This window comes from Trachypithecus francoisi, unplaced genomic scaffold (assembly GCF_009764315.1).
Source record: "Trachypithecus francoisi isolate TF-2019V2 unplaced genomic scaffold, Tfra_2.0 Lachesis_group21, whole genome shotgun sequence".
Classification (NCBI taxonomy): domain Eukaryota; kingdom Metazoa; phylum Chordata; class Mammalia; order Primates; family Cercopithecidae; genus Trachypithecus; species Trachypithecus francoisi.
In genome coordinates, this window is record NW_022681467.1 from 31,364,936 (window position 1) to 31,382,670 (window position 17,735).

At 44.4% G+C, this 17,735-nt stretch overlaps 1 protein-coding gene across 2 annotated transcripts in view; it reads left to right on the top strand.

The window, feature by feature from the left end:
• PHF20 (PHD finger protein 20) overlaps positions 1 to 17,735 on the top strand; it is a 185,859-nt gene that overhangs the window by 55,394 nt on the left and 112,730 nt on the right. For both annotated transcript variants that reach the window (XM_033186275.1, XM_033186276.1), the window contains exon 3: positions 15,353 to 15,524. In XM_033186275.1, the coding sequence (XP_033042166.1) occupies positions 15,353 to 15,524 (172 nt within the window). The remainder of the gene's footprint in view (positions 1 to 15,352; positions 15,525 to 17,735) is intronic.

Sequence of the window (17,735 nt, forward strand, 5' to 3'; positions counted from 1 at the left end):
CTCAACCTCTGGGGGAAAGTTTAGTCAAACTCTGGGCTAGCCACCAGTTAGGTAGACTATTAGGTGGCTAAGACAAAAGACACCCATGTGGATGTGGTCACTACAGGAATGTTTACATGTGGAGTCCAGTTAAGAGCAGAAGGCTCATAGTCCGGCACAGTGGCTTGCGCCTGTAATCCCAGCACTTTGGGAGGCTGAGTTGGGCGGTTCATGAGGTCAGGAGATCGAGACCATCCTGGCTAACACGGTGAAACCCCGTCTCTACTAAAAATACAAAAAATTAGCCAGGCGCGGTGGTGGGCACCTGTAGTCCAGCTACTTGGGAGGCTGAGGCAGGAGAATGGTGTGAACCTGGGAGGTGGAGCTTGCAGTGAGCCGAGATCACGCCACTGCACTCCATCCTGGGCGACAGAGCTAGACTCCGTCTCAGAAAAAAGAGCAGAAGGTTCTTCACTGGGTTTAGAGTTAGATGTAGATATTGATCTTGACCGTGCCTCTTCCTAGTCACTCTCTTTGAGGCTCCATTTCCACAAATGTAAAAAGGGGGCAGTAATAATAATGACTCCTTAAGTCTTCATGGCATAATCAAGTGAGATACCTTAGATAAAGGTAGTTTACAAACCCTAGAGTAAGCTGCACTCATTAGTTTTATTTATTTATTTATTTATATTTTATTTCTGAGACAGAGTTTTGCTCTTGTTGCCCAGGCTGGAGTGCAATGGCATGATCTCGGCCCACTGCAACCTCCACCTCCTAGGTTCAAGCAATTCTCCTGCCTCAGCCTCCCGAGTAGCTGGGATTACAGGCATGCGCCACCACGCCCGGCTAATTTTGTTTTTTTGTTTTTTGTTTTGTTTTTTTTTTGTTGTTGTTGAGATGGGGTCTCACTCTGTCGCCCAGGCTGGAGTGCAGTGGCCAGATCTCAGCTCACTGCTAGCTCCGCCTCCCGGGTTTACGCCATTCTCCTGCCTCAGCCTCCCGAGTAGCTGGGACTACAGGTGCCCGCCACCTTGCCCGGCTAGTTTTTTTTTTTTTTTTTTTTTTTTAGTAGAGACGGGGTTTCACCGTGTTAGCCAGGATGGTCTCGATCTGCTGACCTCGTGATCCGCCCGTCTCGGCCTCCCAAAGTTCTGGGATTACAGGCTTGAGCCACCGCGCCCGGCCAATTTTGTATTTCTAGTAGAGACGGGGTTTCTCCATGTTTGTCAGGCTGGTCTCAAACTCCAGGCTTCAGGTGATCCACCCGCCTCGGCCTCTCAAAGTGCTGGGATTACAGGCGTGAGCCACTGCACCCAACCTCATTAGTTATTAATAGCTATGTGGATGAACGCTGATGAGTTGTAGTGGGAATTCAGAAGGAAATTGTCATCCTTTCGTTTTTTTTCTCCCCTGCCCCATGATGTTTCTTTAGTTAGTATTTCTGGTATGTAGCAGGGAACAAAACAGATTCCTGCCAAGCACTGTCTGGCTGCTCTAGTTTAAGCACCTGCACGGTGTGTAGTATAAGGCAGCTTAATTTTACACAGATTCAGCAAGACTCTGAGCGGCAAGCCTTCCTGGGGCTTAAGGTCATATAGTGCAGGCATGTCAACACTGTTTCCCTGAATTAGACCTACACTGTTCTCTGCTTCTGGCCATGCACATGGGGTCATGCCACCAGTGGCAGTGCTTTACTGTCTTACAGCCCTCTCCTTCCCTTGGTGGAGCCCTAGGACATATTGGCTTATCTTGTAGCTTAGAGCAGTGTTTCTCAAACCTGAAAACATGAGGACTGGCACCTCTAACCTATAAACTATTGATAGACTCCATTTCTAGACACCAAAGCAGTGTAGCAAAATGCTACTTTGTTAGCTACTTAGTGCTGTGTAACACATTTTCTCAACATTTAGTTGGTGGCCTAAAACAATAAACATTTATTATTCTCTAGATGTCTGTGGGCCAGAAATTCAGGAGCGGTGGAATGGGGGGTCAGAGGGGCTTCTGGCCCAGGGTCTCATAAAGGCTGCATCCAAGGGGGCTCACTCACGAGGCTGACAAGTTGATGCTTGTTCCTGACAGGTGGCTTCAGTTCCTTGTCATGTGAACCTCCCCATAGACATCTAGAATGTTCTCATGATGTAGCACTTGACTTACCCTAGAACAGGGAATCTGAGAGTGTGAGGCAGAAGCAGCAGTGCTTTGTGTATATATACTTGTGGTAAAAATACATATAACATAAGATTTAGTATTTTAATCATTTTTAGGTGTACAGTACAGTTCTGTAGCATTAAATACATTCACACTGTTCTGCAACCGTTACTACCATCCTTCTCCAAAACATTTTCTTTCTTTCTTTTTTTGGTGACAGGTTCTCACTCTGTTGCCAGGCTGGAGTGCAGTGGTGTGATCTCGGCTCACTGCAACTTCTGCCTCCCGGCGAAGTTGCCTCAGCCTCCTGAGTAGCTGGGATTATAGGCTTGTGCCACCACGCCTGGCTAATTTTTGTATTTTTAGTAGAGATGATGTTTCACCGTGTTGGCCATGGCTGGTCTCAAACTTCTGACCTCAGGTGATCTGCCGGCCTCAGCCTCCCAAAGTGCTGGGATTACAGGCATGAGCCACTGAGCCCAACCTAAAATTTTTCATAGTGAGAGAAAGTCTCACTATGTTATGTTGGTCTCAGACTCCTGGCCTTAGCCATGCGCCATGGCTCATGCCTATAATCCCAGCACTTTGGGAGGCTGAGGCAGGCATATTGCATGAGCCCAGGAGTTTGAGACCAGCCTGGGTAACATGGTGAAACCCTGTCTCTCCTGACCTCAAGCAGTCTTCCTCCCTTGGCCTCTCAAAGTATTGGGATTACAGGTGTAAGCCACCATGCCCAGCCCAAGATTTTTTCTTTTTTTCTTTTTTTTTTGAGACGGAGTCTCGCTCTGTCACCTAGGCTGGAGTGCAGTGGCGTGATCTCAGCTCACTGCAACCTCCGCCTCCTGGGTTCAAGCAATTCTCCTGCCTCAGCCTCCTGAGTAGCTGGGACTACAGGCGCACGCTGCCATGCCCGGCTAACTTTTTGTGTTTTAATAGAGACGGAGTTTCACTGTGTTGCCCAGGCTGGTCTCGAACTCCTGAGTTCAGGCAGTCCACCTGCCTCTGCCTCCCAGAATGCTGGGATTACAGGTGTGAGCCACCGTGCCTGGCCCAATTTTTTCATCTCTCCAAACTGAAACCCTGTATCTATTAATCAACAACTGCCCCCTCCCTTTTCCCCTTAGCTCCTGGTAACCTCTATTCTGCTTTCATTAATCTGGCTACTCTACATAGCTCATATGAATGGAATCATGCAGTATTTGTCCTTCAAATGGCTTATTTCACTTAGTATAAGTCCTCAAGGTTCATCTGTGTTGTAGCATGTATTAGAGTTTTATTCCTTTTTAAGGGTGAATACTATTCCATTATATGGATATACCACATTTTATCTATTCATATGTTAGACACTTGGGTGGCTTTTTGACTATTGGGATGTCTTTTGACTATTGTGAATAATGCTGTGTGGATTCTGGAGTACAGACATCTGTTTGAGTCCTTGTGTTCAGTGTTTTTGGATATATACCCAGAAGTGGAATGGCTGCATTGCTTTTTTTCTTTTTCACATCAACTTTGTAGTTAGATAATCCATCACTTTATTAATTCAAAAGATTGCTTTTTTTTTTTTTTGCCTTCCACTTTATTTTAAGTTCTGGGTTACATGTGCGAGATTTGCAGGTTTGTTACATAGGTAAATGTGTGCCACGGTAGTTTACTGCACAGATCATCCCATCACCTAGGTATTAAGCCCAGCATCCATTAGCTCTTCTTCCTGATATTCTCTCTCCCCCGTCCTGCTGCAGTGCTTTTTATAACCCAGCTTTGGAAGTCCCACACTATCAGTTTTGCCACATTCTGCTTGTTAGAAATGAGGCCATATTCAAGGATAAAACAATTAAAACCTACCTTTTGAAGGAATGAGTGCCAAATTTGCAGACATGTAAAGTTGTTCTAGCTACTATTTGGGAGTGATTTTATAATGCCAGGTTAGTTACAAATATACACACTAAAGTTATTCCCTCCCTCCCTCCCTCTCTTCTTTCCTCCCTCCCTCCCTCCCTCCCTTCCTTCCTTCCTTCCCATTTATTTATTTTGGGTCTCACTGTATCACCCAGGGTGGAGTTCAGTAGTGTGATCATGGCTCACCACAGCCTCAACCTTCTGGGCTCCAGTGATCCTCTCACCTCAGCCTCTTGAGTAGCTGGGACTACAGGCGAGCATCACCACATCCGGCTAAGTAAAAATTCTTTTTTTGTCCAGAGAGATGGGGTCTCCCTATGTTTCCCATGCTGATCTCAAACTCCTGGGCTCAGGGGATCCTCCTCCTTCAGCCATCCAAAGTGCTGGGATTATAGGCATAAGCTATTGTGCTGGGCTGATTAAATTTTTTTAAAAATAAGGTCTCACTCTCTTGCCCAGGCTGGAGTGCAGTGGTGTTGTGATCATAGCTCACTGCAGCCTCTCACTCCTGGGCTCAAGTGATTCCCCAACTCCAGCCTCTTAAGTAGCTAGGACTACAGGCCTGGCTAATTTTAAAATATATTTTTGTAGAGACAGGGTCTTCCTCCGTTGCCCAGGCTGGTCTTGAACTCCTGGCCTCCTGCCTTGGTCTCGGAAAGCACTGGGATTACAAGAATGGGCCACTGCGTCCAGCCTCACACACTAAAATTTTCTAGTAGTTCTTGATTATATAGTGGTTTTCTGGCATCTCAACGTTCTTCATGTCATTGCCTACTGGTAACCCATTTGTGGTACCTCAGCTGGGAAGCTTTGATAAAGAGGGTCCAGATTACTGAAAAGCACAATATAATATTCTTCATTCCTCATGGAGACCTTGTGGACCAGCAGCTCTGTGTTCACCAGCACGGAGTTGGTGTGTTGGTTGCCACACGTGGACTGCTCTTGGCAAACCTTCATTTAGGGCTCAGCAGTCCATCCATAAGATCCTCCATGGCCCCTCAAACGGAGTTGTTGTTTCCTCCATCCCCTTGAATTTCCTTGTCCTCTTTTTTGCTTTCTTTCCTCTGTACTGTGCTGGTTTACTCCTATTACATCCTCTCCCAGAAACTCTCCCCAGCTTCACTGCCTCCTTGATCAGCTGGAAAATGCCTACTCATCTTTCAGAATAGAGATCAAGTGCCTCCTTTTCCCCAGGGTTGTCTTGGGCCCTCCTCTCACTCGATCCCCTTCCTCTCCCTCTCCCCTTTTGCTCCTCTGTATCTTACTCTACCTTAAGGAGTCGTCTGTTGTTGCACCTGGTATACTTTGTTACAATTATTTGTACCTATAGACATACTTACATACTTTTATTCCCCCAGATGATACTGTAGTGATTAAGAGACAGATGCCTCTAGCAGTGCCTGTTGTCTCTTGGCGAAGCAGGCCATAAACACAAACAAATGAAATAATAATGGATTGGGGTAAATGCTATGAAGGAAACATTTAGGAAACTGACACAGACTGGAAGGAAATGGGGGCTGCTTGAGGTAGTGTAGTCAGAGATTCTGAGGCTATAGGAGGATAAGGATATTCCCTGGGAAGAGTGGTCAGGGGTTGTTGTTTCAGGTAAAGAGAGTATACTTGGTATGGGAAGGTGTGTGGTGTGTCTGAGGAATTGAAAGTCTACTGTGTCTTGTAACATAGGGCCTGTCATCCTCTGCCAGTTGCTGTGATCACACATCTTAATAGATTTGGTTCTGGCCAGACGTGGTGGCTCATACCTGTAATCTCAGCACTTTGGGAGGCCGAGGCGGGTGGATCACGAGGTCAGGAGTTCGAGACCAGCCTGGCCAATATAGTGAAACCCTGTCTCTACTAAAAATACAAAAAATGTTAGCTAGGCGTGGTGGTGGGTACCTGTAGTCCCAGCTACTTGGGAGGCTGAGGCAGGAGAAACACTTGAACCCGGGAGGTGGAGGTTGTGGTGAGCTGAGATTGCACCACTGTACTCCAGCCTGGGTAACAGAGTGAGACTCCGTCTCAAAAAAGAAAAAAATTTTGGTTCTGTATTTCTAAACCCTAGTATACTTCCTGGCCCAGAGTAGGTACTCAGAAAATGTTTGTGGAATTATCGTTTAATGAATTTTTCTTCTGCTAATTTCTGTTCATTCTCCTTGTCCTTTTCCATTTGACATTGGCTATACTGGTCTTCTGTGGCTTCTTGGTTGGCTTAGTGACTAGTTATACAACTTGCTTAAATTAAGCTCATTATGGTAACCTTGTTTATTATGAAGTTTTGCTTATCTGTCCTTTCCAAGTTGAATTTTAGATAAGAGTTTTTGATACTTTTTGGCCTTTGGAAAACAGTTTTGTGACTAATTTTGTCATGGTGACCACCATGTGCATATATCCCCTCCAAATTAACAGTTCCCATGCTGGGATATGTTTGTCCTCCTGACATCTACAACATGGATATCATTGGTTTATTTTGATGATTCATCTTGGTTTGTTTATATATTCCTATTGCTGTTTTGTGGCTCCAAATCTTTTTAAAAAGTACATCTGGTGGACCTTTATTGAAAGTCTAATATATGCAGGATACCCTGCAGATTCAGACTCGATCTCTGAAGGTTTGATCCAAAGGCTAATTCTTCTCTGAAACCTTTCCCAACCCTCTAGTTAGAAAAAATGGGACTCTGATGAAAAAGTTTATTGTGGGCTCTAGAATGAAGAGTTTAAAAAAAATAAAAAAATAGTCCCGGTTCAGTGGCTCACGCCTGTAATCCCAGCACTTGGGAGGCTGAGGCGGGCAGATCACGAAGTCAGGAGTTCAAGACCAGCCTGGCCAACATGCAAAAAGATCAGGGACACTCTGGATCTCAGGAAGAAAGGAGAGAAAAAGAAGCATAGTTGGCCAGGTGCAGTGGCTCATACCTGTAATCCCAGCACTTTGGGAGGCCGAGGCGGGCAGATCACCCAAGGTTGGAAGTTCGAGACCAGCCTGACCAACATGGAGAAACCCCCATCTCTACTAAAAATGCAAAATTAGCTGGGTGTGGTGGCACATGCCTGTAATCCCAGCTACTCAGGAGGCTGAGGCAGGAGACTTGCTTGAACCGGGGAGGCAGAGGTTGCAGTGAGCCGAGATCGCACCACTGCACTCCAGCCTGGGTGACAGAGTGAGACTCCGTCTCAAAAAAAATAAAAATAAAAATAAAAATAAAAAGAGGGGAGGGTTTATTCAAGTGCTTTAGAAGGGGGCAGTGAAGAGCAGCAGAAACCCAGACTGTCCAGCCTGGGCTGGACATGGAGGAGAGATAATGCCTCTCTTTCCTCTAGTCCTGGTTATGGGATATAGGCAGCCTGGTTCATTCTAGAGCTATGCTTCTTTTTTTGTTTGTTTGTTTTTTGTTTTTTTACATGGAGTTTTGCTCTTGTTGCCTAGGCTGGAGTGCAATGGTGTGATCTCGGCTCACCACAACCTCCACCTCCCGGGTAAAGTGATTCTCCTGCCTCAGCCTCTCAAGTAGCTGGGATTACAGGCATGTGCCACCACACCCAGCTAATTTTGTATTTTTAGTAGAGATGGGGGTTTCTCCATGTTGGTCAGGCTGGTCTCGAACTTCCAACCTTGGGTGATCTGCCCGCCTCGGCCTCGGCCTCCCAAAGTGCTGGGATTACAGGTATGAGCCACTGCGCCTGGCCAGCTATGCTTCTTTTTCTCTCCTTTCTTCCTGAGATCCAGAGTGTTCCTGATCTTTTTGCTTGTGGAGAGGAATGGGAAATCCCATGGGCTTACCAAATTTCTCTTTGGGCTCTTGCCACCCTAGGGGCTCTGATGATTGGTCATCTATTCTGTGTCTCCAGGACCTAGCAGTTTGTTTGTCTCATAATACAAACTCAGGAGTGTTTGTTGAATAATGAAGTTCATAGGGCATAGTTCCTGCCCTGTAAAGTGCTTAGCAGCCTTGTGTTTGTATTAGCCATTTAAAAATCTTGTTTGTGACTTGAGTTTGAAACATTTCTGTTGACTCTTGAACTCTTTCTTCCAAGGAAAACTATTGATTTTTGAACATTTAAGTGGTACCTGATTATCATTTCAAACTCTCTTATCAGTGTAGGAAAAATTGACTCAAATTAACTCAAGAAGAGGTAGGAGGCTGGGTGCGATGGCTCATGCCTGTAATCCCAGCACTTTGGGAGGCTGAGGGAGATGGATCACTAGGTAAAGAGATCGAGATCATCCTGGCCAACATGCTGAAACCCTGTCTCTATTAAAAATATAAAAATTAGCAGGGCATGGTGGCGGGCGCCTGTAATCCCAGCTACTCGGGAGGCTGAGGCGGGATAATCACTTGAACCCAGGAGGCGGAGGTTGCAGTGAGCTGAGATCGAGCTACTGCCCTCCAGCCTGAGCGACAGAGCAAGATGCTGTCTCAAAAAAAAAAAAGAGGTAGGAAACTTGATCAGACTAGTGACCATAGAAGTGATGGGAAAGGTAAAGAACTACCTTCTGGGAAGGCCCTCAGAGTAGGTGGTTTCATAGAAAATGAAATAAAGCATTCTAGTTTGTCTGTGATATTATCATAACCTAATAAACTGGGCAGGAAGGGCATAATACAAGGAAACTTGGACAGATCGCATTTATAAAAGAGGTACAATTCTTGTCAATAAAATCCTGAAACACCAAGTAGAGACTTATTAAATGAATGTGCATGAAACCAAATATGATTTATTCTAGCAGAGTAATGATAACTTAAATTTAAGAAATCTATGAGTTCATTATATTTACAGAATAGAAGAGGCTGGGTGCAGTGGCTCACACCTGTAATCCCAGCACTTTGAGAAGCCGAGGCAGGTAGATCACTTGAGGTCAGGAGTTTGAGACCAGCCTGGCCACCATGATGAAACCTACCTCTACTAAAAATACAAAAAATTAGCAGGTGTGGTGGCATGCGCCTGTAGTCCCAGCTACTTGGGAGGCTGAGGTGGGAGAATCACTGGAACTTGGGAGGCAGAGGTTGCAGTGAGCCGAGATCACACCACTGCACTCCAGCCTGGGCGACAGTGTGAGACTTCATCTCAAAAAAAAAAAAGATAAAATAGAAAAGTTTCATAATCTTCTTGACAAAGGCTGAAAATTCTAAAAATGTATTATTATTATCTGTTTTTTAGATGGGGTTGCACTCTGTCCCCAGGGTAGAGTGCAGTGGCACAATTATAGCTCACTGCAGCTTTGAACTCTTGGGCTCAAGTGATCCTCCCACCTCAGCCTTCTGAGTGGCTGGCACGCACCCCTACTCCTCGCGAATTTTTTTTAAACTTTTTTTTTTTTAAGAGATGAGGTCTTGCTGTGTTGCTCAGGCTGGTCTCAAACTCCTGGCTTCAAAGTGATCCTCTCATCTTGGCCTCCCAAAGTACTGGGATTATAGACATGAGCCACCATGTCCAGCCAATATTCTTATTTTCCTCTTCTATAACACAAAAGATGTCATAAGATACACACTATTCTGTAATCTGTTTTTGAAAAACTTAATGTGTCATGGAAATCTTTCCATATCAGTTCATAGAGTGTGTCTTCATTCTTTCTTATGGCTGTATAATATGCCATTTTGTGGGTATGCCATAGCGGTACATAAACATAATATTCATGAAGCTATCGGTTGATGTCTTTAAAAAAGTTTTTTAAACTTTTAATTTAAAAGTATTTATTTTTGGCTGGGTGCTGTGGCTCACACCTGTAATCCTAGCACTTTCAGAGGCCAAGGCCAGTGATCACTTGAGGCCAAGAATTCGAGACCAGCCTGAGCAACATGGCAAAACCCCGTCTCTACAAAAAATACCAAAAAAGTAACTTAGCCAAGCGTAGTGTCATGAGCCTGTAGTTCCAGTTACTCAGGAGGCTGAGGTGGATCACCTGAGCGTGGTAGGTCAAGGCTGCAGTGAGTGGAGATTGCACCACTGTACTCCATCCTGGGTGACAGAGTAAGACCCTGTCTCAAAAACAAAACAAAAACCAAACAAACAAAAAACAAAACCCAAAACCCCAAAAAGTACTTAATTTAACTAAATTTTTAAAAAAATTCACACTAAAGCAAAAATCTCTTGGCTATTCCTAATCCCTGTCCCCTCCTAAGAGCTAATTTTTGTTATTAATTTGATTATCTGCCCCTTTCTGGCTAATATTCCCATTGATTGGAAATGTAACTCCCAGCTGCAATGTTAGTTTGGAAACTAGAGTCTCATCAATGGCTCTTAGTTACACATGGAAGCTAGAAATTCTCTCTTCCTTTTTCTGTCTGTACAAATTCCATTCATATCTCTTTTGTTAACTTTGTCTCATCATCTTCAGCCTGCTTTATGGTTGTCCAAATATTTAGATTGAACCAGATAAAATTGCTATTTTGGTAGGTAAAAAGCAGTTGATTATCAGCAATTAAATGTGGTTCAACCTAATAGTTTTAAAGTCTAATCCATTTAAGTGTCTAGTTCTCCTCAAGGGCAGGGGCCAGAACACATGTTTGTATAATCCCTTTCAAGACCTAGAATTGTCAGATCAAAAGCACTTAGTAAATTCCTGTTGACTGATGAAGCTAAGCTGTCCCCAAGGCAGGCAGAGTTGTGATCTACTAAGTCTTACCAGGTTGTTCTCTAAGATGGTTTTTGTAGCCTCCCTCTTCTCTGAAATGTAATTGGGTCCCCACCACCATAAATGACTTGCATCTTGGTCACACTTTAGGGAAGTGGGGAGGACCACTTAATCTTTGGAAAATTTTGCCCCTTGGCTACTATTGAGCCTCTTGGAGGGGTTTGTTTAGGTCTGCAGAGAGTGCGATACGTGTGCCCAGTAAAGTTTTTTTGAATGAGGGAGAAGCTTTATATTAGCCGAGGACACAAAGACCCTTCAGAGCAAGTGGAGTTGGTGGCCTAGGAGTTCACACTTGATTCTATGAATCCTGACTTCCAACCAGTGCATATCCAAAATAATTTAAGATTTGCCCTGAGGTTGCCAACTTTTAATTTTGCCAAATAAGTACATTTAAAATAAGTATGTAATTATGTACTTTTAATAGTTAATATGTGTTCATGGTACAGTATTTAAAATGTCCAAAAGGATATACAGCAAATGAAATGAGTCTCATACTTCCTCTCTAGTTGCTTAAAACTATTCAGTTCCCCTTCCAGGAGGCAAACCGGGTTACTTGATCCTCCTTCCCGAGATAGAGATAGCTCACGCATTTAAAAACAGGTATGACTGTATTGGCTCTCTCCCTTCCCCCACATAAATGGTAGTGCATTCAAATACTGTTTGACATCTTGAGTTTACTCCTACATTTCTTAGAGATCTTTAAAAATCAATACATTAAAAAAATTAAAATCAATACATAAAGCTGCCTTCTTCTTTTTGAAGGCTGTGTAATATTAGGAAGGGTATTAAAAACAAACAGTTGTTACCGGTTTAACTTAAAAGGTATATTTAAATAGTAAAAGAAAGAATGCGATTTCAAGCGGGGCGTGGTGGCTCATGCTTGTAATCCCAGCAATTTGAGAGGCTGAGGCAGGAGGATACTTGAGCCCAGGTGTTCAAGACCAGCGTGGGCAACATAGTGAGACTCCACCTCTACAAAAAAAATGACAAAAGATTAGCTGGGCCTGGTGGTATGAGCCTGCAGTCCCAGCAACTCTGGTGGCTGAGGTGAGGGATCACTTGAGGTAAGGAGTTCAAAGCTGTAGTGTGCCATGGTGGTACCACCGTACTCCAGCCTGGGCAACAGAGCGAGGCCCTGTCTCAAAAAAAAAAAAAAAAAGTGATTTCCGTGTAAAGAAGATTTCCTGCCTTAGTCCAAGGACCCTGTGTGAGAAAACTGTTGCTAGAGATAGTAAACCATTAAAGAAAGTGGTTTAAGGCCAGGCGCAGTGGCTCACGCCTGTAATCCCAGCACTTTGGGAGGCCGAGGTGGGCAGATCACGAGGTCAGGAGATCGAGATCATCCTGGCTAACACGGTGAAACCCCGTCTTTACTAAAAATACAAAAAAATTAGCCGGGCATGGTGGTGGGCGCCTGTGGGCCTAGCTACTTGGGAGGCTGAGGCAGGAGAATGGCATGAACCCAGGAGGCGGAGCTTGCAGTGAGCTGAGATCAGGCCACTGCACTTCATCCTGGGCGACAGAGCGAGACTCCGTCTCAAAAAAAAAGTGGTTTGAATAGGAATGTGTTAGGACAGATTGTGTTGTTTTAGAGAGGTTTACTAGCTTCAGGTAGGCTGAATGAATGAGAGGGTAAGAGATACATAATTGCCATATTGATATCCTTCTCCCCATTTTGCAGAGAGAAGTGGATTTAGGGAATCCTCACTTGTCTCCTACAGTTGTACTATTTCATTTGTCAGATCAGACAATTAGCCAGTCTGCTGTCAAGATGTCTTGTATTTATAGCAGCTGTCAGTTGGATTGGAGTAGGAAGACTAGTTCCAGGGCTGTTTATGTCTTTTGTTAATATTTTTGAGCAATTAAGGTATGCATAGTAGCAATTAGGAATTATGGAAAACATACCTTTCCAGTCCTCTGTGAGGAATACACACATGAAGTGATGGGGGCCTGAACTTGAGGAGTGAAATTGGAATAGGTTGCTGAAGTCTGAGAATGTTGGAATTAAAAAACTGACAGAATACATGACCTTTGGGAAGAATAAGAAGAGTGGAATTCATTTGCTAAACATTTATTGAGTACCTAGTATGTGCAAAGTACTGTGATACATTACTAACGCCAAGCAAACTGCCTTAGAGGGTGCTAGTGTAGGGCTGAAAAGTACACAGTATACAGACACAAGAAAGCAGGCCTGTTCATTTAGGTAGCATGTGTTTATTAGGACAGCACTGTACTAGGTGCTGGCTATAAGAAAGGAAGGAAATGGTACAAACCAGGTTGCAGGGAGAAAATACGGATAGATTGTAAACTTTGTCAGTCTCGAATAGCTATTTGATTAATATAAGTGTTTTCAGAGAAAAACTCCATATAATATTTTTATTTATTTTTAACCATTTATTTTTTGGAATGAGCAGTACCTTTATATAGTTGAAATAAAAAAGTATTATAAGGTATACTGCAAAAAGTCTCCCTCCTATTTTTGCCCCTCCCCGCCTCTTATCCAGATATCTCTCTTGTATCAGGAATAAATGCTGGAAAAATAAACCAGCCTGAGTATTTTAACCACAGAAGGATTTAAGGTAGGGAATTGGGTACTATGTTGCTGGAAGGGCTAGAAGAGTGGGACTCAAGGAGGCTGCCCTTAGGGTATCATCTTGAAAGGCCCACAATTGTAGCTGTGATCTGGAGGTCAGGAAATCACTACTGGCACTGCCATCTGCACCACTGCTGCCTGACATGCATGAAGCTGATGATTAGACATTAGGCTCTGACTATTGCAGAGCAGCAGCAGCAGCAGCAGCAGCAGCAGCAACAACAACAACATCTGGGAGCTTGTGAGAGCTCTTAGGCCCCAGCTTGGCATATTGAATCAGAATCTTCATTTCAACAAGATACCCTGATGATTTACATGTATGTGGAAGCTTGATAGGCCTTGTGCTGGACCTGGCCACTAACCCAAGGGTTTTTACGACCTTGGCCACCAGTTGTAAGGAAGTCAGGGAAATGTAGTTGTTGATTTTCCCAACTCTCAGTCTAGAAAGAAGGTTAAATGGAGGTTGAAAGAAACCATCTACTGAGCTGGCCACACTTTTCCACAAGCAACCTTTGTTGTTTCTTGGGCATCCTTCCAAATACTTTATGCATATATAAGCATATGTGAATACATATCCTTCTTTCTCTTCTTTAAAAAAATAAGTCAGGTGTGGTGCTCATGCCTATAATTCCAGCATTTGGGGAGGCTGAAGTGGGCAGATAGCTTGAGCCCAGGAGTTTGAGACCAGCCTGGGCAACATAACAGAACTCCATCTCTACAATAAATACAAAAATTAGCCCTGTATGGTGGTGTGTGCCTGTAGTTTCAACTACTTGGGAGGCTAAGGCTGGAGGGACACTTGAGCTGGGGAGAGGGAGGTTGCAGTGAGCTGAGATCATGCCACTGCACATCAGCCTGGGTGACAGAGTGAGACCCTGTCTCAATCAATCAATCAATCAATCAATCAATAAAACAAAGCAATAGCTTAGCATATACAGTGTTCTGCATCATATAACTGTATATCTTAGAAGAGCTTTCCATATCTTGACAGACAAAATCATCTTGTTCTTTTTAATAACTGTGTAGTATAAGGCCAGGCGCGGTGGCTCATGCCTGTAATGCTAGCGCTTTGGGAGGCTGAGGTGGGCAGATCATGAGGTCAAGAGATCGAGACCATCCTGGCCAACATGTCTACCCCATCTACTAAAAATATAAAAATTAGCCAGGCGTGGTGGCGGGCGCCTGTAATCCCAGATACTCGGGAAGCTGAAGCAGGAGAATCTCTTGAACCAGGGAAGTGGAGGTTGCAGTGAGCGGAGATCACGCCACTGTACTCCAGCCTAGCGACAGAGCGAGACCCTGTCTCAAACAAACAAACAAAAAAACCCCTGCATAGTATTCCATTATATTGCTTACAAAATGCTTAAAATTGAGACTGTCTGATACAGTCTGGGTTGCATGGTCATTCTGATTTATTGGCACACGTAAAATCTGATCTAGTTGTTAAATGTTTTCTTCTTGCCTCTTGTGTGCTCATGTCTTTTGTGTATGTCATCTTGTTTAATCCACACTACAACCCAGTGTGCTTCTTCCACTTTATATGAGGGAACTCAGGCTCTGAAAGTTTAATTTAATAGTTTATAAACTGGCCGGGCATGGTGGTTCACCATTGTAATCTCAGCATTTTGGGAGGCTAAGGTGGGCAGATCACCTAAGGCCAGGAGTTTGAGACCAGCCTGGTCAACATGGTGAAACTCCATCTCTACTAAACATACAAAAATTAGCCGGGCATGGTGGCAGGCGCCTATAATCCCCGCTACCCAGAAGGCTGAGGCAGGGAGAGTCACTTGAACCCAGGAGGTTACAGTGAGCCAAGATCACACCACTGCATTCTAGCCAGGGTGACAGAGCGAGACTCTGTCTCAAAAATAAAATAAAATAAAATAGTTCATAAAATAAGGAATATGCAGGTTGGGATTTGGAGCTCAGGTCTATTACCCTCCCTAATTTGTGATTTGACCCAATTACACGGAGTCTCTAAACGGTAGGCCTGGTAACCTTCTCCTTTGGGAATAGGTTTGGAAATGTACCATTATGGATATTTGGATATTTGGGGTGGGTATTAAAGGAATGCCAATTTTTTTTTTTTTTTTTTTTTTCTGACTCAGGTATCCAGCTCACATAGAAGACATTGACTACGAGGAAGGAAAAGTACTCATCCATTTCAAGCGCTGGAACCATCGTTATGATGAGTGGTTCTGCTGGGACAGTCCTTATTTACGCCCTTTAGAGAAAATACAGCTGAGGAAAGAGGGCTTGCATGAAGAGGATGGATCTTCTGTGAGTAAGAAATCTGGGAAGTTCTGTAGTATGCAAGGTCAGCCATTGGGCTGTTTGTGTTTCAATCTTTGATGTTCAGTAGCAGCTGGGGACCAGTTCTTATTTAGGCCTATAGTTATAACCCTGAGATCTCAATGACACCTGGGGCTCTTGAAGAATCCCAATTTTTTTGTTTGTTTGTCTGTTTGTTTTTGGAGACAGAGTCTCGCTCTGTTGCCCAGGCTAGAGTGTAGTGGTGCAATCTCTGCTCACTGCAACCTCCACCTCTTGGGTTCAAGCGATTCTCATGCTTCAGCCTCCCTAGTAGCTGGGATTACAGGTGCCCACCATGGCTAATTTTTGTATTTTTAGTAGATACAAAAATATCTACTAACCCAAGGGTTTTTACTACATTGGGTTTTGCTACATTGGCCAGGCTGGTCTCAAACTCCTGACCAATTTTACAGCACTGTATCCCTAACTTCTAGAACACCGCCTGGCACATAGTAGATCTTCTGATCTTTTGTTAAGCTGTCTGATCTTTTGTTAAGTGATCATTTCGGCCAGGTGCGGTGGCTCATACCTGTAATCCCAGCACTTTGGGAGGCGGAGGCGGAGGCGGGTGAATCACAAGATCAGGAGTTTGAGACCAGCCTGGCCAACATGGTGAAACCCCGCCTCTACTAAAAACATGAAAAATTAGCTGGGTGTAGTGGAGGGTGCCTGTAATCCCAGCTACTCGGGAGGCTGAGGCAGGAGAATCGCTTGAACCCAGTAGGCAGAGATTGCAGTGAGCCAAGATGATCACGCCACTGCACTGCAGCCCAGGTGACAGAGTGAGACTCCATCTCAAAAAGAAAAGAAAGTGATCATTCCATGTAGAGCATTATGCTAGTCTCATATGCAAGGTCTTTCTTTTTCTTTTGAGACAGGGTCTTGCTCTGTTGCCCAGACTGGAATGCAGTGGTGCAATCATGGCTCACTGCAGCCTCAATCTCAGGCTGAAGCGATCTTTCCACTTCACCTTCCCGAGTAGCTGGGACCATAGGCCCACCGCACCCGGCTAATTTTTAAATTTTTTTATACAGACAGTGTCTCACATTGTTGCCCAGGCTGGTCTTGAACTCCTGGGCTCAAGCAGTCCTCCCACCTTGGTCTCCCAAAGTGCTGGGATTATAGGGGTAAGCTCGTCATGCAAAGTCTTTTATAAGCCCTCAAAGGACTTGGAATTGATTGGACTGTATTCCATTTTTCTCAATTTTATCTCTATGCCTGGAGCTTTTACTGACTTCAAAACGCAGTATGAAGTATTAGTTTTAAGATTTTTTTGTTTTGTTTTGTTTTAAGCAATGAAAACACACATTTACTGAAATGAAAGTACACTCCATAGAGTGGGAGCGGGCTCGAGTAAGTAGCTCAAGAGCCATGTTTTTGTTTGTTTTTGAGACGGAGTCTTGCTCTGTCGCTCAGGCTGGAGTGCAGTGGCTCGATCTCAGCTCACTGCAACCTCCATCTCCTGGGTTTAAGCGATTCCCCTGCCTCAGCCTCCCGAATAGCTGGGACTACAGGTGCGTGCCAGCATACCTGGCTAATTTTTTGTAGTTTTAGTAGAGACAGGTTTCATTGTTAGCTACGATGGTCTTGATCTCCTGACCTCATGATCTGCCTGCCTCGGCCTCCCAAAGTACTGGGATTACAGGTGTGATCCACTGTGCCTGGCCTGTTTTTTTGTTTTTTTAAAGAGACGTTTTCTTGCTCTGTCGCCCAGTCTGTAGTGCAGTGGTGCAGTCTTTGCTCAATGTAGCCTTGACCTCTTGGGCTCAAGCAATCCTCCTTCCTCAGCCTCCTGAATACCTGGGACTATAGGCATGTACCACTATGCCTGGCTAATTAAATTTTTTTTTTTTTGTAGAGACAAGGTCTTATTATGTTGCCCAGGCTAGTCTTGAACTCCTGGCCTTAAGGGATTTTTCTGTCAAAGAAGGAAGATCCTTTGTACCTCCCAAAGTCCTGGGATTTTAGGCACGTGCCCTTGTGCTTGGCCAGTTTTAAGGTTTTTTTGTTGTTGTTGTTGAGACGGAGTCTCGCTCTGTCACCCAGGCTGGAGTGCAGTGGCCTGATCGCAGCTCACTGCAAGCTCCGCCTCCCGGGTTTACGCCATTCTCCTGCCTCAGCCTCCCGAGTAGCTGGGACTACAGGCGCCCGCCACCTCGCCCAGCTAGTTTTTTGTAT